This window comes from Nylanderia fulva, unplaced genomic scaffold, assembly GCF_048542155.1.
Source record: "Nylanderia fulva isolate GAGA-0341 unplaced genomic scaffold, ASM4854215v1 Scaffold17, whole genome shotgun sequence".
Lineage (NCBI taxonomy): Eukaryota > Metazoa > Arthropoda > Insecta > Hymenoptera > Formicidae > Nylanderia > Nylanderia fulva.
Window position 1 is genome coordinate 3,703,804 of NW_028189945.1, and position 27,622 is coordinate 3,731,425.

The 27,622-nt window shown below is 34.5% G+C and overlaps 3 protein-coding genes, 1 long non-coding RNA gene and 2 other non-coding genes across 22 annotated transcripts in view; 2 read left to right on the forward strand and 4 right to left on the reverse strand.

Annotated features, from left to right (window-relative positions):
* Positions 1 to 2,881, reverse strand: part of LOC114938355 (beta-1,4-glucuronyltransferase 1) — a 38,931-nt gene extending 36,050 nt beyond the window's left edge. The window contains exon 1 of the mRNA XM_029312270.2: positions 154 to 2,881. The gene's annotated coding sequence lies outside the window, so the exon portion shown is untranslated. The remainder of the gene's footprint in view (positions 1 to 153) is intronic.
* On the forward strand, positions 1,965 to 8,410 carry LOC114938356 (carbohydrate sulfotransferase 5). Of its 4 annotated transcripts, none has more exons than XM_029312271.2 (8): positions 1,965 to 2,582; positions 3,177 to 3,320; positions 4,110 to 4,166; positions 5,086 to 5,219; positions 5,324 to 5,559; positions 5,631 to 5,829; positions 5,911 to 6,090; positions 6,265 to 8,410. In XM_029312271.2, exons 1-8 carry the CDS (start codon positions 2,544 to 2,546, stop codon positions 6,578 to 6,580), a joined length of 1,305 nt encoding a protein of 434 aa, XP_029168104.1. In that variant the 5' UTR covers positions 1,965 to 2,543; the 3' UTR covers positions 6,581 to 8,410. The 4 variants fall into 4 exon arrangements, with proteins under 4 accessions (XP_029168104.1, XP_029168105.1, XP_029168106.1 ...); XM_029312272.2 differs by having other exon boundaries at positions 4,110 to 4,157; XM_029312275.2 differs by having other exon boundaries at positions 2,519 to 2,582; positions 3,193 to 3,320.
* On the reverse strand, positions 5,245 to 14,040 carry LOC114938358 (uncharacterized). 8 transcript variants are annotated; one of them, XR_014924402.1, is made up of 17 exons: positions 13,977 to 14,040; positions 13,605 to 13,684; positions 13,019 to 13,155; positions 12,340 to 12,476; positions 11,661 to 11,797; positions 11,044 to 11,095; positions 10,892 to 10,929; positions 10,631 to 10,807; positions 10,336 to 10,428; positions 10,074 to 10,140; positions 9,829 to 9,877; positions 9,267 to 9,359; positions 9,005 to 9,071; positions 8,760 to 8,808; positions 6,542 to 6,793; positions 5,687 to 5,819; positions 5,245 to 5,539 (listed from the first exon to the last, which is right to left on the reverse strand). It is a non-coding gene; the product is annotated as an uncharacterized LOC114938358 (long non-coding RNA). The 8 variants fall into 8 exon arrangements; XR_014924404.1 differs by lacking the exon at positions 10,892 to 10,929 and having other exon boundaries at positions 10,732 to 10,807; XR_014924399.1 differs by lacking the exon at positions 10,892 to 10,929.
* On the reverse strand, positions 11,179 to 11,245 carry LOC114938391 (small nucleolar RNA SNORD31). The gene has a single exon (XR_003821067.1). It is a non-coding gene; the product is annotated as a small nucleolar RNA SNORD31 (small nucleolar RNA).
* LOC114938392 (small nucleolar RNA SNORD31) lies at positions 13,224 to 13,294 on the reverse strand. Its single transcript, XR_003821068.1, has one exon. It is a non-coding gene; the product is annotated as a small nucleolar RNA SNORD31 (small nucleolar RNA).
* A 160-nt stretch (positions 14,041 to 14,200) lies between the features above and the next one.
* On the forward strand, positions 14,201 to 27,533 carry LOC114938287 (HEAT repeat-containing protein 5B). 7 transcript variants are annotated; one of them, XM_029312159.2, is made up of 37 exons: positions 14,201 to 14,224; positions 14,428 to 14,676; positions 14,835 to 15,022; positions 15,142 to 15,353; positions 15,466 to 15,613; positions 15,694 to 15,804; positions 15,883 to 16,066; positions 16,141 to 16,301; positions 16,377 to 16,626; positions 16,699 to 16,842; positions 16,956 to 17,206; positions 17,287 to 17,398; positions 17,484 to 17,736; positions 17,822 to 17,931; positions 18,032 to 18,195; positions 18,585 to 18,617; positions 19,004 to 19,078; positions 19,199 to 19,474; positions 19,563 to 19,844; positions 19,926 to 20,115; positions 20,260 to 20,429; positions 20,507 to 20,828; positions 20,901 to 21,167; positions 21,250 to 21,431; positions 21,509 to 21,754; positions 21,875 to 22,097; positions 22,181 to 22,453; positions 22,561 to 22,723; positions 22,796 to 22,911; positions 23,018 to 23,302; positions 23,370 to 23,606; positions 23,787 to 23,938; positions 24,002 to 24,215; positions 24,322 to 24,336; positions 24,462 to 24,607; positions 24,799 to 25,005; positions 25,841 to 26,826. In XM_029312159.2, the coding sequence occupies exons 3-36, from the start codon at positions 14,894 to 14,896 to the stop codon at positions 24,973 to 24,975; spliced, it is 6,273 nt and encodes a 2,090-aa protein (XP_029167992.1). In that variant the 5' UTR covers positions 14,201 to 14,224; positions 14,428 to 14,676; positions 14,835 to 14,893; the 3' UTR covers positions 24,976 to 25,005; positions 25,841 to 26,826. The 7 variants fall into 7 exon arrangements, 5 of the variants coding, with proteins under 5 accessions (XP_029167992.1, XP_029167993.1, XP_029167991.1 ...); XM_029312160.2 differs by having other exon boundaries at positions 26,298 to 26,826; XR_003821043.2 differs by having other exon boundaries at positions 14,202 to 14,224; positions 24,799 to 25,126.
* The last annotated feature ends 89 nt before the right edge of the window (positions 27,534 to 27,622 follow it).

Sequence of the window (27,622 nt, forward strand, 5' to 3'; positions counted from 1 at the left end):
CACATCGATAAGACATCGAAATGATTGGTATAAGAATATCGCGCCAGTTTTGCAATCAAAACGAGGCGCGCATTTCGTCGCTTCGGAAAGAGCCATCAGATTCGCAGTGCGGAATATATACATATACATACATATAAAATGTAAGACACTCACCCAGAGCGATCCCCTCAACCGCGCATCCTCCCGAAATGCTCTCTCCACCTCCGTCTCTTCCTGCGTCGTCGTCTCTGGTCGAACAGCGAGCCGGTGCATCAGGGACGATTCCTCGTGGAGGATCCGTCGTCGCACGGAATTCCGCTCGCCGAGTCACAACGAGGAACGACGACGCGGCGCGGATTCGCGCATCTTCGTCGGGACGGCGTTTTTCTCTCTCCTCCCTCGACGTTTTCTCGCAGCACGTCGCGACGAATGAACGGAGGCTGACCGGGCGCCCGAAATCGCGAAAAATCTCGAGCACACTCTCGCAAATCACGAGATATTACCGGTTCGAGGCGGGCGAGGATATTCCCGGAGCATAACGAGTTTTCGGCTCGCCCCGCCGGGAGGAAAGGGATGAGGAACGGGAGAGAGAAGGAGAGTGAGATACGTCTGTCGTGTGTGTATGTGTCGCGTGTGTGTCGGGAGAGAGCGGCGAGGTGCGAGTACTTGGCGCGACAAACGAGGGAGAAGAGTCCGAATATTCGTGACTCTGTCTGACCGGACGAAAGCGGCTACGTTTCGCGCGTCATGTCCGCGTCGTGGAGAGAGAGACATGGAAAGAACGAACGTGAAGGAAGAAGGGTGAACGCGCGCGCGATGCGAGAAGAGGCTCCCCGTAATTACGAATACGCTGCTCGAACGACAGCATTCGACTGACATGACGTTGGTCGAGGAGCTGAAGTTTGGCGCGGAACGCGCGCCAGGCGTCGGTGGCGCCGCGTAGCGGCCGCCTCCGAAACTATCAAATGTCATACCTGTCAATATGTCATAAATGTAGTCGAACGTTTTTTACGTCAAAAATGCTGTTTCAGCTGACTCGTAATTCGCGAATTTTCATTTGTAATCTTACATATTGTGTAATGTAAAAAATATTTCAAGAAATTTACACTGTATACTTTTGTCTCGAATTTTTTCATAAATTATATATAGATATAGAAATTATAGCCTAAAGACCTGGATTTAAAATTAAATAATAAGATCACATATTGTAAACATATTTAAAAATTTGTCAATAGTATATTTTTATCATCAGATAAAAATGGGAATCTGTTTTACCGATTCATAATAATAACGATCGCGTGCTTATCAACACTTCAAAATGGCGCACGTTCTCGAAAAAAAGAGGACAGCTATATATTATTATTCTCATAAACGTGTCAATCGCAGTTTTTCGCACAAGATATAAGTATAATCGGACATTTTTGAGAGAAAAGAAATTATATAGAAAGCAAAGTGGCTAAATCCGATAAGTACGCATAATCCAATCGATTTAAAACAATACAAAACATACTATATCCATGTGTCTCTTTATATAGTTTGGTTATACAATCGTCGATGCAGCTGCATCTGCATCTTCGTGCGGAAAAAGGAGGACGCGACCAGATCCATGGGTGAGAAAAGGAGAGAAAGTTCATAGGAAGAGGGTATATGTACATACGCAAGACCGAAACCACGTGACACAGAGTGCGCCTACACCAGACGCGCCTGGCACGAGCCCGCAATACGGCTAAGTTTCGCCGACCTCTCGCTCTCGGGCGCCCGTTAGTAGGCCACGATCGTCGCTGGCCGGCGCGATGAACGTCGTCGTCGTCGTGGTCGCACGCCGACAGCGCGACATCCGCGTCATCCTCGAGACGGACCCTCGCGGCTCCACGCCGCGACTCCCATCATCGCCGTCTCACCGTCGAGCTTGAGCTGGCACAAGCGTCACGTCGTGCAACGAGTGCACGGGCACGAGGTGAGAGAAAGAGAGATAGAGAGAGATTAAAATTCCGTTCGCATTCGGCGGACGCGATAAAAGTGAGCGAGAGAGGGAGAGGGTGTACGACGAAGTCTTCCCCTCCCGTTCGCGAAATCCGCGTACAGTCGATGCTTGTCGCTGTCAAACGGAACGAGAAGCGGAATTCGCGCGTCCGTAGCGATGCAGTTTTTTTTTCTTCCCTCTCGCTTCCTTCTGCGTTCAGTAGTGTCGATTCCACCAGCCGGTCTCGACGCGTTTCAGAGAGACAGGCGTTAATTAAAAAGCTATTAAGTTGGAAAATAAAGAAAACCGCTCTGTAGAGAGAGAGAGAGATCGATTTTTCACTAGCGTATATATACTTTGTACTACACATGTGCATACTCGACTTTATGCAAACGATGTAATCTAAATGAGTCGGAGGTGCAATTAACGAGATGTTACAAAGTGCGTGTCGTTCTTGTAAACAGAAACGTTGATGAAGTTTTGCACGCGCGTATATTATGTATTATGTCGCGAGATGACAGATAACGCGCGACAGAGATGACAGCGTGCGATCTCGGATGAATTCGGAGGAACGATTTTCGCGATCGATTCTTCGGACCACATGGCGGGGTTTAATTTAACGAGGAATATTTCGCGCAAGGTGAGACGAATTGCGTTCCTGTTACGCGTAATTAATTGCAATCGATCGTTTCGTCGCGCTCATGTCTTATCGTGTCCCTCCTGCCGTCCCCCGCTCGATCGAGAGTAAAGAAAAACCTGCCGCGCTTTTTTATTCCTTGACGTGATGTTATTTGATTAAAATTCACCGCGGCCTTTTCTTATCGCTCGCGGTTACGTGATTATCAATGAAATTTTAACGAGTACAAAAAGATTGAAATTATCGATATTTACTCTGTACAGTCTTATGTCTTAATTATGTAGAACGTAATTGATTATGTTAAATTTAATTACTTTTTGTTTCTGTTTTTTTCAAAAGATGTAAATATTTTATAATCTTTTGATACAAATGAAATCACGAATATATTTGTTGCTTGCGATTTCATTAAATATTGCACGAGAAATAAAATTGTGATAATAGACTATTCGCGTTTATATTATATTTAAAAAAAAATATGAAGAAAATATCTTTTCATAATATGTAATTATTTTTTTACTCAATTATTTTGATAGTTTTAATTGTATTCTCGCACTATTATATTTTCAATCTGTATAAATTATATTTATCTTGTTTAAGTTCCTGCACTTTATAGGAATAAGGATGTCGAAGCGGCTGAGTTTCTATGGTCTGGTAGTCCTGGGGTCCATCTGCATCTTCTTCCTAGCATTTAATCAACGCTACAGCAGCTATCTCGAACATCGACTGCAGCCGGTGATATCGGTCAGTAAAAATTCGGAGGTGGGGATTGCTCTAAATTGAGTCACGCCAAACACGCTCTTTCTGACGGTAAAGTCTAAACTTTTGCACCTCTAACTCTTTCTTATCAGTCTCTCTTTATACATTAACAATATTAGACAAAAAAAAAGAAAGAAAAAAATTCCACAAAATCGACGCACATTCTTCTTTCTTCTTTTTCATTTTTTTTCTTTCATCTCTTATTCTCTTCCTCTTTCACGCACTGTTTCAGAACTTTACAAAATGTTATGAGCGAATAATATTTTGTAAGTTGTCTCAAATGCGCTATCAAATATTCACGAGTAAAGATAGAGAAGATGAAAAATTTCAAGTTAATGCGCTAGAATTTTTCAAAAGTTGTTGATTCATCTACTTTGTGATATTTGATTATGTCTACTAATAATGTATACTTTGATGAAGACGTGACTCTCTCATGAGATCTGATTACAGTGCCCCGGAGACAGGTGTAACATAATTTAATTATTATGGTCAGCATGTGTGCTTGCGCGTAGACTCTCACTTTTACAGCAATTCACTCTCTTTTAATTTATATAAGAATATATAATAGTACCTCACAGTTCTTATATATTCACGGGTATCCCCGGGTGTTCTATATATCTATTTGCACTTGCATCCTCCAAGGGCATTAATATACCTACGTTGAAAAAGAGGGAGGAAGATTTTTTATCTTATATATCTCACATCAGTGGTGCATTCGCGCTCACGACGCACAATCAAAACGCTAAAACATCGATGCTTTTCTTCTTCGAATAGGATGGTGAGATAAGGCCAAGGACTACAAAAATTCAAGAACCGGTAACGGTAAGCCAGGTGTGCATCGATATTGCATAATGCGAACTGTCATTCTCATTTTTGTTAGAATTTGTTTGCTGTTAGAGTGTTAATTGTCGTTTGATTGTCTTATCTTATCGTAACATTGACACAAATACAATAACGGAAGACGTAATTAGTTTTAGAAATATCTATGTTTTTCATTTTTCATTTTTTATGTTGTATTATCTTGATAGCTAATGCAATGTGATAAAAATATTTTTATCAAAGCAATTAAAACATTATTAATTACTTATGACTTATAATAAAATATTTTTAATCGTTATTAACTACCAGAAACTAATTAGCTCTTAACTCTTGTAAATATTTTTAAATATTGTAAATATTGTTATTAACTGTCATTAATGTTTAATGAATAAGAACAATTATATAAAAAAAATAATAAAGAAAAGTGTACAGTAGAACGCACATTTTCGATAAAAAAGATTCATACTTTTTTATCAACTTTATCTTTCTTTATTGCGTTATGCTGCGCACTTGACTTTCTCAATTAAATTAAAAGCAATTTTAAGTGAAGTATCATAACTTATATCAATATTATTTTTTACTAACATATTTTCCATTCTTTAATAATGCTTGAAATTTTTGCGTTGCTTATTCAAGAAATTGTATGAAGTTGTATAGATAAATACTAATAGGTGATTAAATATTTGTACAAGATTACGAGATTTAAGTTTTTTTTTTGCAAATTAACATGATAATTAAAATATGCCTGTGCTATAGAAATCTGCTTCTACGCGATTTGAGCTTCAAATCTAATCCTTTTATTTATTTAAAATATGTGTCATACCTTCCTCTCTTATTATATTGAAGTATGTTTTGACATGCATTTATTTGCATTAATGTCCCTAATGCTATAATAATTCTTCGTTTTTAATCGGTTCAATTTATCTTTTAGGCATATATTACGGGTTACACGGAAAATGCCACAATCACCGAAATTCAAGATGTGGTTGATCAACAGAGAAGGGCTATAAGAAGGGAAATGGAAAATTATGAATACCCCAACGGAAGATATGGGATAAACGTGAGGTAAATTTTATACACGCGCCAGAAATCGCTTTAAAAATCCTTTCACAGATATATATTTAAAAAAAAAATCAGTGCACTTAATCACCTCCACTTACCAAATGTAGCAAACTTGAAGATCTAGTGATGGAGAGAGGTGGCAGACCCGTGAGGAGCATAATTCTGACGAGTTGGCGAAGCGGCAGCACTTTTCTCGGCGACGTGGTGAATGCGCATCCGGCCAATTTTTATCATTACGAACCGTTGCTGGATTATGGGATTGTGCAAATCAGAGAGCCGCCGCTCGCCGACGAATCCTTGACAAGGATTGTCTCTCTCCTGAACTGTGAATACAAAGAGCTCGGTAATTTTATACTCTATGAGTTTGAAATCACATAGCTTAACGATCAATTATTTACAATCCTATTATTGCAGATCGGTATCTAAATTATGGAAAAACTCATCCTTGGGTATTCAATCACAATACGCACCTGTGGCGGCAGTGTCAGGCTCACAAACGCATCTGCTGGGATTCGCGTTTCGTTGCCAAGTTTTGCCGGCTCTTCCCATTTCAATCGATGAAGCTTGTGCGATTGAGGTTGCGTGTAGCAGAGAAGCTTCTGGCTGAAGAAGAGTAAGAATATGATTAGCTTTTAAATATCTAAAGAATGTTTTATACTGTAAAAATGTAATAACAAATATTTATTTATTATAGTTTAGGTGTGCGATTAGTTCTACTAATCCGCGATCCGAGAGGTATCTTGCAATCTAGAAAACACAGGGAATGGTGTCCCGCCAAACCAGATTGTTCCGATCCGGCTCTGGTTTGCGCCGATATGGTGTCAGATTTTAACACAGCGATAGAACTCTCGAAAAAATACCCACATTCTTTCAGGTATAAATACATTGCTTTTTTAAATTATACATATTTCATATTTATCTATAAATTGATTTCATTCGCGCCAAATGATCTTTAATTGGCTTAAATCGGATGTCGTGTTAATTAATCTAATAATGTCAATATAATTTGCGAGAGATCTCTAAAAGCTCAATCTTTGTCTATAAATAGAGTGGTGCGCTACGAGGATCTTTCCGTGGATCCCTACAGACACGTGAAGGAGCTTTACAACTTTTACGGTTTGAACTTTCATCCGAACGTGAAGAGGTTCTTAGACACGCACACGAAGAACGATGTGGGCGGTGTATCGAGTACCTTCCGGAATTCCAAGGTCGCGCCGTTTCACTGGCGGGCCGATCTGGACTTCGAAGAGGTACACATGATACAGAGGGTCTGCGGGACCGCCATGCGACTGTGGGGATACGTGATGGCCTTAAATTCTACTCACCAAAAAGACTTTGATCCTATCACAAATTACCAGTTGTGACAGCTGGCAGACGACATGCTCAATGTAGATATGATGTATAGCGTATCGGTATAGCGAACGGCAATGGTCATGTAAGTGCCGTGGTTCATATAAATATTCAGCGAAAGGTGCTAATGGTCACTCAGGAAGACATAACAAGGCGAATGGATGTCGATTTATTCGTGAGAGTAACTTACTCGAGTCTTAAACTTCGTGAAACCAATAAAGATGTTTCTGTAAAGAGACAGAGAAGAAACGAGATATATTCTCGAATTATGAAACAAAGATTAGGGTAAATTTTCGAGAGCCTGGTGTGCAACAAAAATATGTAATGTCTAACCATATCGACGCGAACGTTGCAGATGTATTCAAAATGTTTTTAAATATACCGCGAATCTTTCGAGAAAGTACTTTGTGTCTAAAAAATATATACAAACTTTACTTTTTTTAATTTATTGAGTCTGTAAAAAGATATTCTTAGTGATCGAACTATTATATTGTCTTTTTACATCTTTAATTTTCTGTGTAAAGGGAAATGAGATTTTTATAGCAATGATACAAGACACAAAATGCATATCTTTCTGTCTCCCAACAAGTGTATTATTAAATTATGTAAAAAAAAATTCAATTTTATTGATCAATCACACATGATATTACTCAACTGAAATTGAAAGTATACTACTGGCATTTATATACGAAACTTAAACAAAGAATATTTATTTAATAATGAACCATGTTGATTGCGCGAAGGCGAGATCATAATCAATTATTTAATGAATACACTGAACGGAAGTTAAATCATATAACTGATTAAGTCTTGCAACATTAGGAATCATCGGCAACGTTGCTAGAATCTATATCTATGGCTATCTGAAAAAAAAAAATGTTCACCGACGACACGTTAATGTGATTCATTAAAGAGGAGTACGATCGCGCGCAATATCAATTAAGTCGTTTATGTCTTATGTCAACGGAACGTTCGAAGTTATCTCTTGATCGCGTGGCAATCGCGATGTTCAGAAAAGCTGGCTACGTTAAGCAGTGCATGTCAAGGACCAGAAGAATGAGTTTCCATTTCACCGGCCTTCGGCACGGCCGGCGACAAATTATTAAAGGTATACAGACGCGACCAACTCGCCCGCGAGCGCGTATGATTTTTATAATGTACGACATAGAGTCGTATAGCACTGCGCACTTTATAGATACAAGATAGAAATCTTGCGAACTGTTTGTTGGCGACTTAGTGTAAGAATACTTTTTTGAATCTTTACACACCAGCAATTGATTATATCCCCGGACGGGTACACACCTTAGTTATGTATTGTATATACTATATATTCTAGTGCAATTATGTTACAAAAAATATATAGTGTTTCTCGCGTCCTTGCGTTATGCACCGAGCGCTAGATCAGTCTGCTCTCTGTGTGATCAAGTTTTATCATGCATTCACTTAAAGTAGAATTAGTTTGTCTCGCTAAGTATTTTACATTATTAATATTATTATACATAATCGAATTCGGATATTGAGGAACTTAATGCTTTTCTCTCCTCTTTGTTTTATATAAAAAGTCGATTTTACTATATCAGGACTTTACTTTTTATTGTTATTATTTTTGTTTTAATTATAAAACAAATTGAATAAAATGTGACGTTTCTCGTACATATGGATAAAATCTTGCAGTAACGTTTTATCAGGATCGCTAATATAAATTCGCAATAACATCTTCGTGCGATCATGTTATTACGTTTTCACGGAATGGATATCTAGTCCAAGAGGAACGCGTATTACTTCGCATTTTGTACCTTAGATATAATATGAGGTTTCAATAAAAGAATCTTATTTCTATGGAATATTGCGTTTGTTTATTATTTTTCGATAACATGTGTTATTTGCTATACATGTTATTTTTCCTATTTTGTTTCAAGAAAAAAAAACTTTTAATAAATAATACGCACAAATTGAAACTTGAATCTTGTATCTGTTGTTTCAATGAAATATTTAGTTATCACTATATATCATAGCGTATATCATGAAAAACATTACAAAAAAATTAATATCTAAAATATATTTTGTAACTTTATGAATCGAAGTAATTTGCATTTACACCTTGCATATAATTTTATTAATTAAAAATATTAATAAAAAAATGTTATATAGTGTAATGTTAATGTGTCACTATAAATGTTAATCAACTATTACCTTTGCATTAGAAATGTTCCATTTATTAAAATATTATTTAATTATGTATCTGTAACAAAAACAATCTCCTTTTAACCGTTATATATAAAAAAAAAAGATGAAATCTTTATTTAATAGCAAAATCAGCGAGGGCAAGTTCCAATCAGATAAATCAGAATAGCGTATAGTTTATACATCATGATCTACTATTTTACATGGTTCAAATATTTATTCTCGTATAATTAAATTTATTTTAACTTAATTACCTTCAATGTTTATGTAGTTCATATATGAGCCTTCTTGAATCTCTTTCTCTGAGTTGTTCTTGTAAAACTGAAATTAAATATAAAATATTTATTATATATAACACTTATACAGCGTCAAAAATTAATTTATAATATTCAATTATCAGATTAAAAGTTTAGCAGCAAAAACATTCAGACATATGCTTGTCAAATTTATAATCATCACATCAGAAAAATAAACAAAAATAAGAAAGCAATAAAGACAAAAAGGGGCAATTCTTACTTTATCAGAAAATTTCAATGTAAAGCATTCATGATTGTAATGTATATTAATATTTTTCACATCTGTTCTCGCAGCTTACATATTTCTTGCGTCCTGAAAAGAATTTATTACCATCAATTTTCAAAGTTATTGTAATATTGTCATAATTAGTAATATATTTTTTATTATATCAGAAAATCTCTATCACCATGTTTATGTAAGACAGGGATAACTTAAATAATTCATCATGTTTTAATTACTCAGAAAATCAAATATAATATTATTTTTCCTATTTTGTTTCAAGAAAAAAAAACTTTTAATAAATAATACGCACAAATTGAAACTTGAATCTTGTATCTATTGTTTCAATGAAATATCTAGTTATCACTATGTATCATAGCGTATATCATGAAAAACATTACAAAAAAATTAATAAATATCTAAAATATATTTTGTAACTTTATGAATCGAAGTAATTTGGATTTACACCTTGCATATAATTTTATTAATTAAAAATATTAATAAAAAAAATGTTATATAGTGTAATGTTAATGTGTCACTATAAATGTTAATCAACTATTACCTTTGCATTAGAAATGTTCCATTTATTAAAATATTATTTAATTATGCATCTGTAACAAAAACAATCTCCTTTTAACCGTTATATAAAAAAAAAAAAGATGAAATCTTTATTTAATAGCAAAATCAGCGAGGGCAAGTTCCAATCAGATAAATCAGAATAGCGTATAGTTTATACATCATGATCTACAATTTTACATGGTTCAAATATTTATTCTCGTGTAATTAAATTTATTTTAACTTAATTACCTTCAATGTTTATGTAGTTCATATATGAGCCTTCTTGAATCTCTTTCTCTGAGTTGTTCTTGTAAAACTGAAATTAAATATAAAATACTTATTATATATAACACTTATACAGCATCAAAAATTAATTTATAATATTCAATTATCAGATTAAAAGTTTAGCAGCAAAAACATTCAGACATATGCTTGTCAAATTTATAATCATCACATCAGAAAAATAAACAAAAATAAGAAAGCAATAAAGACAAAAAGGGGCAATTCTTACTTTATCAGAAAATTTCAATGTAAAGCATTCATGATTGTAATGTATATTAATATTTTTCACATCTGTTCTCGCAGCTTACATATTTCTTGCATCCTGAAAAGAATTTATTACCATCAATTTTCAAAGTTATTGTAATATTGTCATAATTAGTAATATATTTTTTATTATATCAGAAAATCTCTATCACCATGTTTATGTAAGACAGGGATAACTTAAATAATTCATCATGTTTTAATTACTCAGAAAATCCAATATAATATTATTTTTCCTATTAATGTAATTTTAAGTAGCTTACGTAATTGTGAGATCCAAATAGTTCAACAGTAAATTATAGATATATGATCACTATGATATGAATGTGCATGTGTCTGAGCTTGTGCCATTCTCACTGCATACATTCTTGTTTATTAGTTGGATATTATATTTCATTTCATGGTTAAAACTCGCCCTCATCCATTTTCCAAATCGACATCTGGAAAAAAAAACTGATGTTATTAACAATAATCAATATGTATCATATTGTCACATTTATATATTTTTAAAATTAAACTCAAACCTCTCAGATACAACATTCGTCACTTGAATTCAGATTGACTAGAGGCGGTTTGTTGTATTCATCATATATATATAAAAAAAGGACAAATAATACTTGTGTGAAAGAATTCTAAATTTAAAGTGGGGAAATATATAACATAAATTATAACTTACAATTCCTATTTTGAAAAAGATTCTTGTTATTTGTCTCTTTCTCCATCTCCATCTATATAAATGAAATATAATATATTAAGATATGTTTTATAATAAATTAATAAAAAAAAAAATAAATAAATAAATAAAGTAAAAAAATTTTCAGAAATCTGATTCAGTCATAGCTCTCAGACTGGGGCAGTCAAGTTACATCACGAAATTAATATTTATTTTATCTCAAAAGAATGTGTAAACTAAATATTAAATATAAATTTAAGTTCACAAGTGAAAAAAGTTATTCTACCATGTGCTTCTCTTTTATACAAAGAACCTTATTTTTTAATAAATTCATCTATCCAGCAATGTAAACAAATTTTTTTATTTATTACAAAGATAGTAATGGTCTTTTTCCATTTATATTATCATACTTGACCAAGCAGAAATATTTGATAAATGAATAATTTTATAAAGTGAAATATTTGTAATATTTCACTTTCTGCAAGTATTGATCAACAAGCAGATCGCAATGATTTAAATGCAATTCAAATGAGAATAATAATTAAATAAGCACATAAAATATATTTGTAAGATATAAATTTCAATTATATTCCTCCAATAAGAAACCAAATAGTACTCACTAAAAGCATGATAAGAGCTACTTATAGCAGGTGCTCTTCGACGCTTGAAGCGATAGCGAGGAGGCTCTATAAATCCAGCATTAGGAGAAACAAGAACAGAGAAGAATCTTGTTATTTGTCTCTTTCTCCATCTCGATCTATATAAATAAAATATAATATATTAAGATTTATTTTATAATAAATCAATAAAAATATGAAATAAAAAAAATTTTCAGAAAACTGATTCAGCATAGCTCTCAGACTGGGGCAGTCAAATTACATCATGAAATTAATATTTATTTTATCTCAAAAGAATGTGTAAGCTAAATATTAAATATAAATTTACGTTCACAAGTGAAAACGTTATTCTACCATGTGCTTCTCCGTTACACAAAAAATCTCATTTTTTAAACAAATCCATCTATCCAGCAATGTAAAAAATGTTTATTTATTATAAAGATGTAATGGTCTTTCTCTTTCATTTATATTATTATACTTGACCAAGCTGTAATATTTAATAAATGAATAATTTTATAAAGTGAAATATTTGTAATATTCTGCAAGTGTTGATCAGCAAGTGGATTGCAATGATTTAAATGCAATTTAAATGAGAATAAAAATTAAATAAGGCGCATAAAATATATTCGCAAGATATAAATCTCAATTATATTCCTTAAATAAGAAACCAAATAGTACTCACTAAAAGCATGATAAGAGCTACTTATAGCAGGTGCTCTTCGACGCTTGAAGCGATAGCGAGGAGGGTCTATAAATCCAGCATTAAGAGAAACAAGAACAGAGAAGAATCTTGTTATTTGTCTCTTTCTCCATCTCGATCTATATAAATAAAATATAATATATTAAGATTTATTTTATAATAAATCAATAAAAATATGAAATAAAAAAAATTTTCAGAAAACTGATTCAGCATAGCTCTCAGACTGGGGCAGTCAAATTACATCATGAAATTAATATTTATTTTATCTCAAAAGAATGTGTAAGCTAAATATAAAATATAAATTTACGTTCACAAGTGAAAACGTTATTCTACCATGTGCTTCTCCGTTACACAGAAAATCTCATTTTTTAAACAAATCCATCTATTCAGCAATATAAAAAATGTTTATTTATTATAAAGATGTAATGGTCTTTCTCTTTCATTTATATTATTATACTTGACCAAGCTGTAATATTTAATAAATGAATAATTTTATAAAGTGAAATATTTGTAATATTCTGCAAGTGTTGATCAGCAAGTGGATTGCAATGATTTAAATGCAATTTAAATGAGAATAAAAATTAAATAAGGCACAAAATATATTCGCAAGATATAAATCTCAATTATATTCCTTAAATAAGAAACCAAATGTAGTACTCACTAAAAGCATGATAAGAGCTACTTATAGCAGGTGCTCTTCGACGCTTGAAGCGATAGCGAGGAGGCTCTATAAATCCAGCATTAGGAGAAACAAGAACAGAGAAGAATCTTGTTATTTGTCTCTTTCTCCATCTCGATCTATATAAATAAAATATAATATATTAAGATTTATTTTATAATAAATCAATAAAAATATAAAATAAAAAAAATTTTCAGAAAACTGATTCAGTCATAGCTCTCAGACTGGGGCAGTCAAATTACATCATGAAATTAATATTTATTTTATCTCAAAAGAATGTGTAAGCTAAATATTAAATATAAATTTACGTTCACAAGTGAAAACGTTATTCTACCATGTGCTTCTTCGTTACGCAAAGAATCTCATTTTTTAAATAAATCCATCTATCCAGCAATGTAAAAAATGTGAAATATTTGTAATATTCTGCAAGTGTTGATCAGCAAGTGGATTGCAATGATTTAAATGCAATTTAAATGAGAATAAAAATTAAATAAGAAGGCGCATAAAATATATTCGCAAGATATAAATCTCAATTATATTCCTTAAATAAGAAACCAATAGTACTCACTAAAATTGTGATAAGAGCTACTTATAGCAGGTGCTCTTCGACGCTTGAAGCGATAGCGAGGAGGCTCTATAAATCCAGCACTAAAAGAGAAACGAGAACTAAATCTCAAAACACAACATGCGGCGACGAGTCGCCTGAAGAAGAGAATAATCAGAAACACGTAGAGGTATAATCAAGAGACGATCATACAAACGAGACAAACATGTCATCATTTTCGGGAAATAAACGTGATCAAAAGCTCTGCGTTAAAATATAATCGGAAAATACAATCAAAAATATTATAATCAAGAAGAATCGTGCGCAAGAAGCTCGTTTCGAGATGTTTAAGCAGAGGATGACGATGGATTTCGAAAACGTGAATCTTGATCTTACCTTTTCGGAGAACATCCGTCTCTCCTGAAGTTGGATCATAAATGAACGAGTCTCAACGAGTTCGAGAAAAACGACGGTTGTGGAGGGAAATTTTCGCGCATGCGCGGGAACCTTATAGCGGATTTGAATGAAATTTTTACAAGTGTGTTCGTAAATTTACTTGTCAAACTGGAGCAAACTTCGATCGACCAATTACCGAACAAACGAATCTTCTGCGCTTTGATTGGTCGATCGACGAGGAGAGATTTGTAAGTAAAAACGCAATTTTTTGCCACGTAAAGAAAATTAATATTCTTAATTTTAGATATTATTATTAAAAATTAATTTAGCAGTCTCGAGATCTTGTAAATTCACGAAAAAAAATGTGGCGTTCTCAGCCCTGCTGTGACATTTTTACGTCATTTGACGTAGCCTAATCTATCCTAACCCAACCTTGCGTTACCATTTGCAGTATTTGCACCATTTGTCATCCGTGTATGGAAGAGGCCGAGAGCTCTTGTCGCGATAATTCGTATTCGCAATGCAAGTGGGATAATGTTATCGTCAGCGGTATTTTGAAGGATCAATTTGCAAACGGGAATTTCCGCAATTTTCAGTTTTATGTCAACGCGATGAAGTGTCATTCTGTGCCGAGGATTCTACGTGGTGTACGATAAAAATGTCTCTGCCCATCTGAGCGATAAGATTTCAATTTTCTCGAGTGCGTATGCATCTTCCATTAATAATTTTATCGCTTTTTTTCCCTGTCACCGCGTTTGACCTTAATTTACACGCGTTGCGCCTTAATTAATTTAATAACTAATTTAAAATTGCTCAATTTTTGTGCAATGATAGATTTGATCTGATTACATTTTGCAGGAGGAGAGTGAGTGACACATTTTAGAGCAACCTGTGTATATGTGTGTCTACTTAAAACAATGATGGAGTTGAGTCATAGTCTGACCCTCAACGAGGATGCGCTTAATCAAATCCCGGAGGCTAAGCGGCCGGTCTTTATTTTCGAGTGGTTGCGCTTCCTGGATAAAGTTCTGGTTGCCGCTCAAAAGGTATCTATGTAAAAGTTTGACATTTGTGTCATTACAAAATCTGCATGACTAGAAGAGATAAAAGTTCTACTTACGATGATAAAGTTGTAATTACAATTATAAAAATATTATTTGCACAGAATGATATTAAAGGATGTCAGCAAAAGTTGGTGGAACAGTTGACCAGACATATGCAAGGAGCTCCTGGTCCACCTACACGACGTCTCATAGCTAGATGTCTTGCTACTCTATTCAGTGTCGGCGATACATTCTTGCTTTTTGACACTGTCAATAAATGCAATGACATCTTGAGAAATAAAGATGATTCACCAAGCTTCTTACCCACAAAATTGTAATTTGTTATTAATCGATTTTATTAATGTTTTATATTCTGTGATGAAATAATTTTGCTATATGTATTGCTATATTTATGCTATATGAGAGATATTTATATATTTTTTCAGAGCTGCTATTTGCTGTGTGGGATGCATGTATGAAAAATTGGGAAGAATGATGGGCAGATCATATGAGGAAACTGTACAGATCCTAATAAAGTCTTTGCGTTCTGCTGAGTCTCAAATGCGGATAGAGATTATGCATACTTTAGAAAAGGTAAAAAATAATTTTACGAACAATTTCTCAAACTTTAAATAAAATATCTATAATATATTTTATATTTGTACTACAATTAGGTGTGTGCTGGGATGGGATCAGCAATAACCAATGTGCATAAGGAAATATACAAAGTTTCCAGGCATTACCTAACCGACAGAGTGATGGCAGTGAGATGTGCTGCTGCTAAGGTATTTTTTTTTTTTTTTAATATTGATTATATATTTTCTGATTATCTATAATTATAATCACTTTTTATATGTGTCTAGTGCTTGTTGGAAATGTTGAATCACGCTCCATTTTTATATACGACTGAGATTGAAAGTGTTGCGACATTATGCTTTCGTGCGTTTGAAGGCTCGAATTATGAAGTGAGATGCTCTGTAGCTAAATTATTGGGCACCTTGGTGGCAATGACGCAGCTTCCTTCACCCAAGATGAAAAATCTTACAGGTACATAAGTTATAAAAATATATGTTCAGGATTATATATTTCTTCTAATATATGTATTATTCATACTTTGACAGTTACGCACAATAAAGGTGTTAGACAGACATCGCTTGAAGAAGTGTTGAACATCTTGATGTCTGGATTTTTGAGAGGCGGCGTTGGCTTCCTAAAAGGAACGGGCGAGATAATAAAAGGAAGTTCTAGCATAAATAGAGAAGTGCGAGTCGGAGTGACACATGTAAGTAGTTATGTTTAAATAATTTCTTTTTTTTATAGAATCTGTCAGAGACATTTAACGCTTATATATTCGCAGGCATACGTGGTGTTTGTTCAAATGCTAGGTGGCACTTGGCTGGAACGCAATATCGGCGCGCTAATCGCACACGTTTTAGACCTGGTTACAAATCCGAAAGCCGCTAGTTCGCACGTCGAGGCGGTATATTCGCGCAAATGCGTCAATTTTATATTACGCGGTACTGTCGGCAAACTGTTGGGAGAAGGCGCTCAGGCTGCCGCTTGCAAGGAGATAGCTCATATTATTCTGAAGCAGATGAATTCTATCGGTAATAATAATAACACTAATGTTTTACGCGATAATAAAATTGCATATAATTTAAATAAACGTGGCTTTGCAGATTTCAGTCCGGAAAACGCCAAGGACTGCAATCAGGAGACATTATTCAGCCAGCATTTGTTAGTGTGTGCATTACAAGAAATGGGCTGTCTAATACTGGGATTAGGCACTACAGCCACGAATTTATTATCCGATCAGTCACTAAGTATGTATTTGCAACATGTATCTGAAACATCTTTCTTTGTTTCTTCGACATGAGAGTGAGACCTCCCTGAACGAGAAGCAGTTTTAATTATAATTTAATGTGTTGCTTGTTAGATCTGATCGATACTATAATGGCTGTCCTGGTACATCCGTGTCAAGCCGCTAGACTGGCAGCATCTTGGTGTTTACGGTGCATTTGCGTCGCAGTACCGAGTCAAATAACGCCGTTGATCGACCGTTGCGTCGACGGAATCGAGAATATGCGAAGCTCACCAGAAGCTATAGCCGGTTATAGCAGCGCTCTCGCTGCGGTGCTGGGAAGCGTTCGTCTGTCACCCTTGGGTGTCCCACATACTAAGGGAAAGGTACAAGAGTTCTAATTACTTATTATCGATCGTAGCTATATATAATGCGAGATTAATTTACTCCCTGTGATTTACGCTAGATAATTTTCAATACGGCGGAAGAACTACTGAGGAGCGCCAGTCAAAACAGTCGTTTATCTTTAAATCGTACGCACGCAGGATGGCTCTTGATAGGAGCGATAATGACTCTAGGTAATACAAAAGGAATCTTATGTTAAGAATAAAAAATATGTATGTATGTGCAAGCTGTACATATAATTTATAATCGAATATACAGGTACGGCAGTAGTGAAGGGCCTACTGCCGAGAATGTTACTTCTATGGAGAAATTCCTTCCCACGCTCGAACAAGGAACTCGAAAGCGAGAAAGCACGCGGTGACGCCTTCACATGGCAGGTGACTCTGGAAGGACGTGCTGGCGCGCTGTCCGCCATGTACAGCTTTCTATTACATTGCCCTGAGCTTTTAAATGATGATATCACACGGCGATTACTCACGCCGATCGAGTCCGCTTTGGCAATGCTGACAAAGTACGAATATTAATATTTTTTAAGTATAACACACAAGAGACAGGAAAATATTTAGAATAAAGAAATTCTGCATACTTTCTTTCAGTTTGTCACCCGTTTTGAAGAATTACGGCCAACAACTGAAAGCTCCCGCTGCTATGGTTCGTTTACGCTTATACGAAACGTTGTTGCTGCTACCGCCGCAAACGTTCGAAGGTAAAATTAATGCTCTGTATGAAATTTGAGATAAATTTGCATTAGTCTTCAATCTTTTTTAATTTATCTATTACTATCTAATATTGTAATCATGATTTAGGTTCTTACACACATCTTCTAAGGATGCTCGTGTCAGAGTTTACGCTTACGGACAACCCTGGAAATACGACTACTTCTTTATTGCGTGTAGTTTGTCATGCTAACGATTCTGTGATCCTTGGTACATGGCTACAGGAGACTGATCATCGTACAATAGAAGATCAAGTGAGTGCATCTTAATAATTCACATCGAAGAATAAATTCTACTGTCCTAACATTTTGTGTTTGCTTTATTGAGTGCATTGCTTTCTTAATTCAGATTTAGTACTCTTTGAGAACTGCAAAGTCATTTTGAAGGTATTGCATTAATTACAACTTTTTTTTACATTCTAACATTTACTAACAGAGAATTTGCAATTAACAAAGAAAATGTAGGAAATATTTATGTGTCGTGTGTACATGTATTTAATTCAAATTTTTTTCACTGACGTTTACATTTTATATCACATATAGTCAATTTCAGATACAAAGAATAAACAAAAATTCTTGCAAATTAAGCTTTTATGGAATATAATTTTTGGCATTAACTTGTAAATACATTCGTTCGTGTTTAGATGGAACCAAACAGAAGGGCAGATTTGGAACATGTGAGTAAGGTGTTCTGCAAAGTGTGCCTTTCGTTTCAGTTATAATGTAATAATGTTGTTTTCTCTATTTTATCGAGAATTTATATCTATATAAAGCTATGTGTGCCAGAATTAATTAATCTATTATTTACAGTCCATTTTTCATATTATATTTGTTTTTATCACTGATTTGTATATTAACTTAATAACTGTATAATAATAACATTTTATTTTATATATTTTACTTTACTTATTTAGACTAAGCTATATTCATTTTAGTAACAGATGCATATTTACTAATATTATTTATTGTATATTTCTTTAGGTTACAAGATACAGCCTCAATTTTTATTACAATTATACTTTAAATTTAGAATACTTTATTACAATCTATACTCTTTTTTCAGCTTCAACCAAATAGTGCTGCAGGATCCGGGGCATTGGAGCACAATACATGCTGTCTTTATAGACCAATGCCACGTGTGAGTTTAAATAAATATTTTGCATAATATGAATAAATTTAAATTTATCCTGCTATCAATTACAAATATAAATGAAAAAATTGTATAATACAAATTTATGATATATGATTTTACTTACAGATTGAAATAATACCTGGTCCTTTACCATTGGGTGTAGCAGTGATTGATTTATCGGTTGCGTTATTTGGCCAGATATTCCCGCGCGTAGCAAACAAGCATAGACTGCAGATGTTGGATCATTTCAGCGAGTGCATAAAACACACCAAATCCGGAAGACAGGAAGCGATACAGATGAACGTGTTCACTGCTGTGTTGAGCGGCTTGAAAGGCCTCAACGAAGCAAAAACGGGCTTTGGACAAGAGGACGTCAAGAAATCCGCCACTAATCTTATCATTGTAAGGCAATGTTATCATTACATGAAATAATGATTCATTTTATTGATTAATTATGAAATTTTACAATGTGCTCTTTGCAATGTTTTAGAGCACACTAGTCAGTGGCAATCCTATTTTACGATGGGCGGCGGGAGAGGCAGTCGGCAGAATGGCTCAAGTAATTTCCGATCCCAAGTTTACCGCTGAATTGGCGCAGACCAGTTTCGATCGTCTGAAATCAGCCCGTGACGTCGCCAGCAGAACCGGCCATTCGTTGGCGTTAGGTTGTCTCCACAAGTATGTCGGCGGTATGGGTTCCAGTCAGCATCTTAACACTAGCGTCAGCATCTTGCTCGCACTTGCTCAGGATAACTCGTCTCCTGTAGTACAAGTAAGATGTCATCCTGCATATTATTGTTTAAATCTTTCTTACTTTGGAAGATAATAATAAAGTAAACTTTCCTCCCTCTAGGTTTGGGCATTGCACGCTCTAGCTCTGATAGCTGATTCTGGTGGACCAATGTTCAGGGGCTATGTGGAACCTACACTGTCCTTGGCACTGACCCTTCTTCTCAATGTTCCTCACTCTTACATCGATGTACATCAGTGCATCGGAAAAGTTTTATCAGCACTTATCACTACGATAGGACCCGAATTACAAGGTAGATATTGTGTTTAATATATTTAACTGTTATTATTTATAAGCAATTATATGTATGATTATATGCAAAGTAAAATTGCGAAAAACAAATGGCCCTGAGGGCTCTGAAGAAAATTTTATTTAACTGAGCAATCGATTTTAACAGGTAATACATCAACGATTTGCATGGCACGGTCGTCATTTTTGTGCGCGTGTGCCATCATGCAGGATCATCAGGATCCGCTCGTTCAAGCCGAGGCAACTGGCTGCCTTCAACAGTTGCATCTCTTCGCACCCAGACATGTTAATCTGTCTTCCCTCGTTCCCACATTATGCGTAAGGCTTTTTTAAATATTCAAAAATGTTTTTATCGTGAAATGTACCTATTACAGATGTTTTTTTTCTGTTTCTAGCGTACTCTATCGAGTAATCATTTACTTTTGCGTAAAGCTGCAATATCGTGCCTTCGACAGCTCGCTCAACGCGAAGCGAAGGAAGTGTGCGAGCACGCGATGACGTTGGCCAACGAAAGCAGAGACACCAACGTGGTGGAGGGTCTCGTCATCACTGAGACCGGATTACCAGGCGTGCTGTTTAGTATGCTGGATACAGAAACTGACAGTAAACTGATCAAAGACATACATGACACTTTGACGAGCATGTTACAGATATTAGCGGCCGACAATCTGTCTCAGTGGTTGTCGTTATGCAAAGACGTTCTCACGATAGCTTCAGGTAATTCAAGTCAAGTTCCTTCGATTTGATTATTGATGAAACATTTTTCTCATAAGATATCTTGTTATGTAGAATCAAGTACAATCGAGGAAGGTAACGCGGCGAATGCGGATGACAGCACCACTGACAATGAGTCAGCCGACGCGGAGGGTGACGATGATCAGGCTGAATTTCACGCCGACGAATCCACCAAGCAACGGCCGTCCATCACGCCGAGGTGGCCGACCAGAGTCTTCGCGGCGCAATGCGTCAGACGCATCGTCGCGGCCTGCGTGAACAATAAACAGGCGCATTTCGATCTCGCTTTGGCGAAAGAGATGCAACTGTCTAAGGGAAAAGGTGTTTGACGAGTTTCATACATTGCTGTCTTTTTAGAAATTTTTCTTAATTTTTTACATTTATTTTACGAAATATTTTTCAGGAGATTTTCTGGTGCTACACCTGTCAGATCTGGTGCGCATGGCGTTTATGGCTGCGACAAGCGATTGCGATCCGTTGCGGCTCGAAGGTCTGAAAACTCTGCAAGAAATCATTGATAAATTCGCTAAAGTTCCCGAACCGGAGTTTCCCGGGCATTTATTGCTGGAGCAGTTCCAGGCACAGGTGATTTTCTAATTCATTCATCAACGTGTTTTTTGAAACTGCGTTTAACTATTATTATATGAGATATGAATTTGAAGGTTGGAGCTGCTTTAAGACCAGCGTTTTCCGCGGAAACACCGTCGCATGTTACTGCCGCGGCCTGTGAGGCTTGCAGCGCATGGATCGGCAGCGGCGTCGCCAGGGATCTCAATGATCTGCGAAGAGTCCATCAGTTGCTCGTGTCGTCCCTGGAGAAATTGCGGGAGGGTAATACTCGACCGCAACTTTATAACGAGAGCTTGTCGACATTGGAGAGATTGGCAATTTTAAAAGCGTGGGCCGAGGTATACATCAAATTATAATTACGCGTTTAAAATAAAGATTTATGATATAAATAAAGATCAAATATATTTGAAAAAACTGTGAAAAAGAGATTTGATTGTGGTTTTTTATTTTGTTAACAGGTGTACGTAGTCGCGATGATACGGGACGGATCCGCGCTAAACAGCAAAGATACAGCTAATCGAAACGCAAATCAACCCGACGAAGGAAACAATGAGGAAGACTTTGGGGAATTCGAGTTTCAGAGCGAAAGTCTACTGAGCCTTGTCCAACCGGAGCTTCTGAGTCTGAGTCAACATTGGCTATCCGCACTGCGGGATCATGCCTTGTTGTCTTTGCCGCCAGGTAAGATATTAATATTAATGCATTTTTTTATATTTTTTGGATCATTATTTCGACAATTGAAACAATTTTTTATATTCACTTAGAATTCTCCAGTCAATTGCCGCATGATGGTGGTGCCTTTTACACGACGGACACTATGGAATCCGCGCGTCCTCATTATGTAGAATCATGGGCGCCAATTCTTCATGCTGCAACTCTCTGGCTCAATGCGAGGGGATTCGAAATGGATAATAATAATCAAGAGAAAACTGCAAATGCCACCAATAATAACAATCATAACAATAATAACAATAACGATGAGGCCGCTGCTGCCTCTAAAACTAATATGAATGTTGGACGCTTTCACTTGTTATTTGGTAAATATATAATATATATAATACATTATAATGCTTACATTAAAATTTGTTTTATATGATTTTAACAAGAGCGAAATGACGCTTATTATTGTAATTGTTATTTTCAGGTATATGTATGGAAGCTTTGTGCAGTCCTCGCTCTTCTGAATCTCCACAAAATATAGAGACGTGCTTAAATGCTTTATACACGCTGCTCGATTCAACGTGGGCGCGTAAGGTCTTTATCGCGGACTGTTCCTTACCCATTGAATTATGCAACGTTCTTCATAGGTATGTGTACATATGCAAGTGTATAATAAGCTGCTTTTTTATGATATTAATACTGATATATTTATTTCAAAGGTTGCTCTTAACGCGAGAGAGTTACGTCATCCAAATGATAGTAATGGAGGTGTTGAAACAAGTGATGAAAGCGGCACAGGAAGATTTGGCTGCAAGGAAAAAATTGAAGCTCCGAGGTATGTAAAATTTCTGAAATTGTTTTCTACAAGTATATACATATGTATGTAAAACGTGAAATTGTACTTTTTTGTGTATATATATCTTCTTTTTTTTATAATATAGATGCCACATCAGCAAATGAAGAAAACAACGAAATGTCGGAAGTGGATTTGCTGGGCGAAGGAAAGGAAAGCGGCGAACTTGTACCGGGCAAATCGTTAGTATTTGCCACCCTGGAAGTGTGCCTGTGTCTTTTGGTACGACAGATACCGGCGTTAAATCCGAATCCGGGTGGTGCCACTGCTATCCTGTCTCAAAAAGGATACATACCTTCTGAGGAGAGCGGCAAACTCATCTCGTTGTCCCTCAATATAATAGAATCTCTTCCCACTTTATGTTCTCCGCAAGGTATTCTCTCTATTTTAATAGGCAATTTTTTTCTATATACACGTAATTCATCTTACATCTTCTGCAGGCGCAATAGCAATTCTCCCGACACTGCTGTACTTGGCGACTGGTGTAATACGAGAAACCGCAGTGCGCACAGATAACGAGAACACCAAACTCGGTGCGGAGGCACCAGTTCACGCCGCGTTGCACTGCGTCAAGAGTCTTATCACTAACAAGTATGCCCGAGATCACAGAAGTCAGGAGCAATGGACCGGATTACTGCGAAGCGCACTTGCCAAGATTATCGATCTGGCCAAGACAGGCACGTCTCATAATTCTATCCTTTATTAGAGGAACAGTATAAACACAGATCTTATTTATAAAATATTAGGAGTCGAAAAGGAATATCTATACAGTATTCTTTGTATCAAAATATAAGATCTATATATTATAATCTAATTGAAGATTAATGTATATCATATTCTTAATTTTATTTATGTAGGCAATGATGAAACAAAGATGGACGAGGTAGCCATGATGCTGGGTATCGCGGTGTTCGTGCTTCACGCGTCATCAGAAGTAGTGAGTGCTCCGAATCTGCAATTCCCGTGTATCAATCACTTCCGACACGCATTCCAGTCTGAAAATCTGACGGTAAGTAAGGGTGTAAAAATGACAGACGCATTGAAAAAAATATTCATAATTATCGTGCGCTAGGTAAAACTAAAATGCGTGCAAACGTTAAGAACGATATTTCTGCATCCGGAACGTAATATAAGCACTCCGTACATCCACGCGCTCGCGCCACGACTGGTAGAATATCTGTACAGTGATAAGAGCAAACAAGTCACGGACGATATGGAATTGACCTTCACGTTGGAATGCGTTAGTACGGTGGAAGCTCTCATAGGACTCGCCGATCTTTCTAATCGTAAGTAATCGTTAAGTTTAATAATAAAATAAGTATTTCTATCACGAAATTACATCTTGCTTGTGCGACAAAACGTTAATGTAATATATGTTACACGCTTATTCAGGAGATCTATTACAAGGTGTGTGGAAAATAGAGATTTTTGTAATATAATTTTCAGATGTTTCAATTAACTTTTTTCTTGCACTGCGATGAGTAAATTTACGGTATAAATATGACATTTTTGTAATTGAAATTACTATATAGGTATTCAAATGCTGACTCTACTTGTGCCAATTTTAATCAACTACTTGCTGGAAGGAGACGAGCTTCAACGCGCTACTAAGTATCAGGCGAGCCTTCACCAACAGAGCTTTCAATGGCTGAATAAGATCGGGCCCAAATATCCACAGGTATTTACAATATTTTAAAATAATAAAATATTTTGAATTTTAAGTACATATACAGTTATATATAGATATATTATAATATATTGTATATATAATATATTATATTTTATTATTATATATAATATATTATAATATATTGTAATATATTGTAATATATTATAATGATATATAATAATTATCATTATTATCACTAGGAATTTAAAACACTGATGTCACAGTCTACCGAACTGAAGACTAAATTAGAGAACGCTGTAAGGACTAGCCATTTGCAGGCGCAACGACATACTCGTCAAGTTGATCCTGTGAAACCGCAGATCAAGATATCCGCGCCGTCAATAAAACTGAAAACGGATTTCTCCAACTTTAATTAGAGAAGAAATATAATCTGTTACAGGTCAAAGGTAATCTATTAGAATCGTGTGAAAGATATTAAATAACGACATTAGCGATTCTGTTGTAATAGAGTAACGTGGTTAGGTTAGATTTACATCAAGACGACTGACTTCATTGATTATCGATCAGGTATGAATCGAATTAATCACTATTTATAATATGTTAGCATCGTGATAATTATAAAGTGATATCTCGCTGTTAGAGTATCTTACTCAACCGTACTTAGAGGTAAGAGAAAATTAGTAACATTATGGCGGATATCAGGGATAGTTAAAAGAGAGATGGATAAACTAATGTGGAATAATCAGTTAATCTCTATTATAAAATAATATTTATCTTACCATATAGTAATATTTATATATATATTTCTTCCCTATATTCTTTCTGTTTATTTATCTATTTAACTTTATTGCCAAGTACAATAACAATAATAATTGTTCCTGAATTTTTTTATCATATATCCTCAAGTGTAAAAGAATAACTTTATATTAGACTTTTAAATTGTACATATTGTAGAATTTAGCACACACATACACACACATATATAGAAATTATTAATTTATTTGACAATATAAATGAAAATGGTGTTGATATTTTCTTGCCTCACACAGTTGCAATATTACATAATTAACAACTAACAATTTCATTTTATCAAGATGTATTAAAAAGTAAACAAATGCAAAAAAATATTAATATGCACAAAATTTACAAGTATAATAATATGTATAGACAATTCTCTGTGCTCAGTGTAAATTTATTAATCTACATAGTTCAGAAGTTTTATTTTTAAACTCTTGATGTAACTCTCTGATTATATTATCGATAAGAATTATTTATTTACAGATTATAAATAGATGATTCCTTCTAAGAAAATACTATTTGCCATAAAATTCATGGGTGAGAATACGATTAAAGATCAGTGTAAAATCTAAACAGATTTAATTACAAGGATACATTTGACATTCTTTTAATAAGACTGATAACCTTTGCTACGTTTTTATTTAACAACTTTACATAATACATATATGCAATGTTGTACACATGTTTATTTCAACTTAGACTTGATAGTAAAGTTAAAATATTTGATCGAACAAATGTCTGATGTGACATATCGAATTGTATATTGAGAGCTCTTTTGTAATATAATGTTTTTTTAAGAAATTTTTTTTCTGACAAGAAAACATTTTTATAAATTAATAATAGTATAATACTGAGCATTAAATAGTAAAAAAAACTAATTAATAATCCTTAAAAATAATAAAAATCTTAATTTCTTTTGTATTTGATTGTTAAATTGTAGAAGAAATGAAGCAAGAATGAATTGTGTGGCATAAGATGTATATTAGGAAACATAATTTGAAAATCTGTGTGTGGACTTGTTACACCACAATAATTGTCTTTCCATTTAAAATTCGATATAGCAGCCACTCTCACAACGTATGTATAGAATTAATTTCGAAAATTGCATTTTAGATCTGGTGTATCATTGATAAAAATTTTCTAGGAATATGGAGAATTATTTTAATTGCGCAGAAAGGATTATTTGCTCGATAAATGTTCAACTATTTTTATATGATTATTTTAGAGAATATACATTAATCTCGTATACAACTTTTAATTGCTTGCAGCATTTGCGTTTATATACATATTTAATATATTGTATATCTGATCCATCGAACTTCCATGTACAATGAGTTTATCATGTTTATCATGTTTTATTCAATCAACAGGAATCCTCTCTGATGAACGGTACAATTGTGTAATGGTGCAATTATACGTTATATTGCTGCTGTAATCGACAGAAATAAAAATCACTTAATTCAACTGCATCTTTGCATTGATTTCTCGTATCTGTATTTGGTCTTATTGCACTATGTGATAAATTTAAAAATATATTATTTTATTTTTATATATGTACATTGACTTTTTTTATATAAGACGATAAGATAAAATACGATAAACAAATACGCTTAGTAAATGTATGGCATATATGTTACTTTTGAAGATAAAATTTAACATTATTTTAAAATAGTAATGATGTTTGGGTTTAAAGTACTAATTATTATATAATGATATTTTAAAATACCGGTGTACATTTTAAAGATAAATATATACTTATATAAAATATCGAAAATTTAAAATTTATAAAATTAAGAATTATATACGTATCATGTTTTTATAATAACTATGCATGATTATGCGTTATTTTTGTATAAAATTGGAAAATGTAAATACGAAAAATTGAAAGATGTAAATGAAAACTTTACATCTTTTATTCATAGTTCCTTTTTTATTATAAGTGATTTTTATTTCGTTGTTTGATTGTTATCTTACTTTGTAATTTGCATCAATTATTACGTATATAGTAATTATGATTTTCAGTAGATCATATATTTTATTCTCTACTGTTTTATTTTAATTTGTCTGCATACACATTCTTGAAGTAACAGACCATTATTTATGTAACGCAGGTTGTCAACTATCTAGGCGGATCTCAGATGATAAACAAATATATCGTTTGATTGCAAGAGAATTATCAGAGTAACAAACAGTTTTGAGAGTGTTTCGTAAGAGTTCAATTCTCCTTAAAACGAAGAACTTATTTGAACATAGCGAACACATTCC

What these genes read in the sequence shown, in the direction of transcription:
- LOC114938356 (XM_029312271.2), top strand. Translation starts at nt 2,544, where the DNA reads ATGGCGGGGTTTAATTTAACGAGGAATATTTCGCGCAAG. An exon ending in AAGCTTCTGGCTGAAGAAGA is followed by an intron (nt 5,830 to 5,910) that starts GTAAGAATATGA and finishes TATTTATTATAG; the next exon opens with TTTAGGTGTGCGATTAGTTC. An exon ending in AAATACCCACATTCTTTCAG is followed by an intron (nt 6,091 to 6,264) that starts GTATAAATACAT and finishes GTCTATAAATAG; the next exon opens with AGTGGTGCGCTACGAGGATC.
- LOC114938287 (XM_029312159.2), top strand. Translation starts at nt 14,894, where the DNA reads ATGATGGAGTTGAGTCATAGTCTGACCCTCAACGAGGATGCGCTTAAT. An exon ending in GCAACTGTCTAAGGGAAAAG is followed by an intron (nt 21,168 to 21,249) that starts GTGTTTGACGAG and finishes AATATTTTTCAG; the next exon opens with GAGATTTTCTGGTGCTACAC. An exon ending in TCCAGTCTGAAAATCTGACG is followed by an intron (nt 23,939 to 24,001) that starts GTAAGTAAGGGT and finishes ATCGTGCGCTAG; the next exon opens with GTAAAACTAAAATGCGTGCA.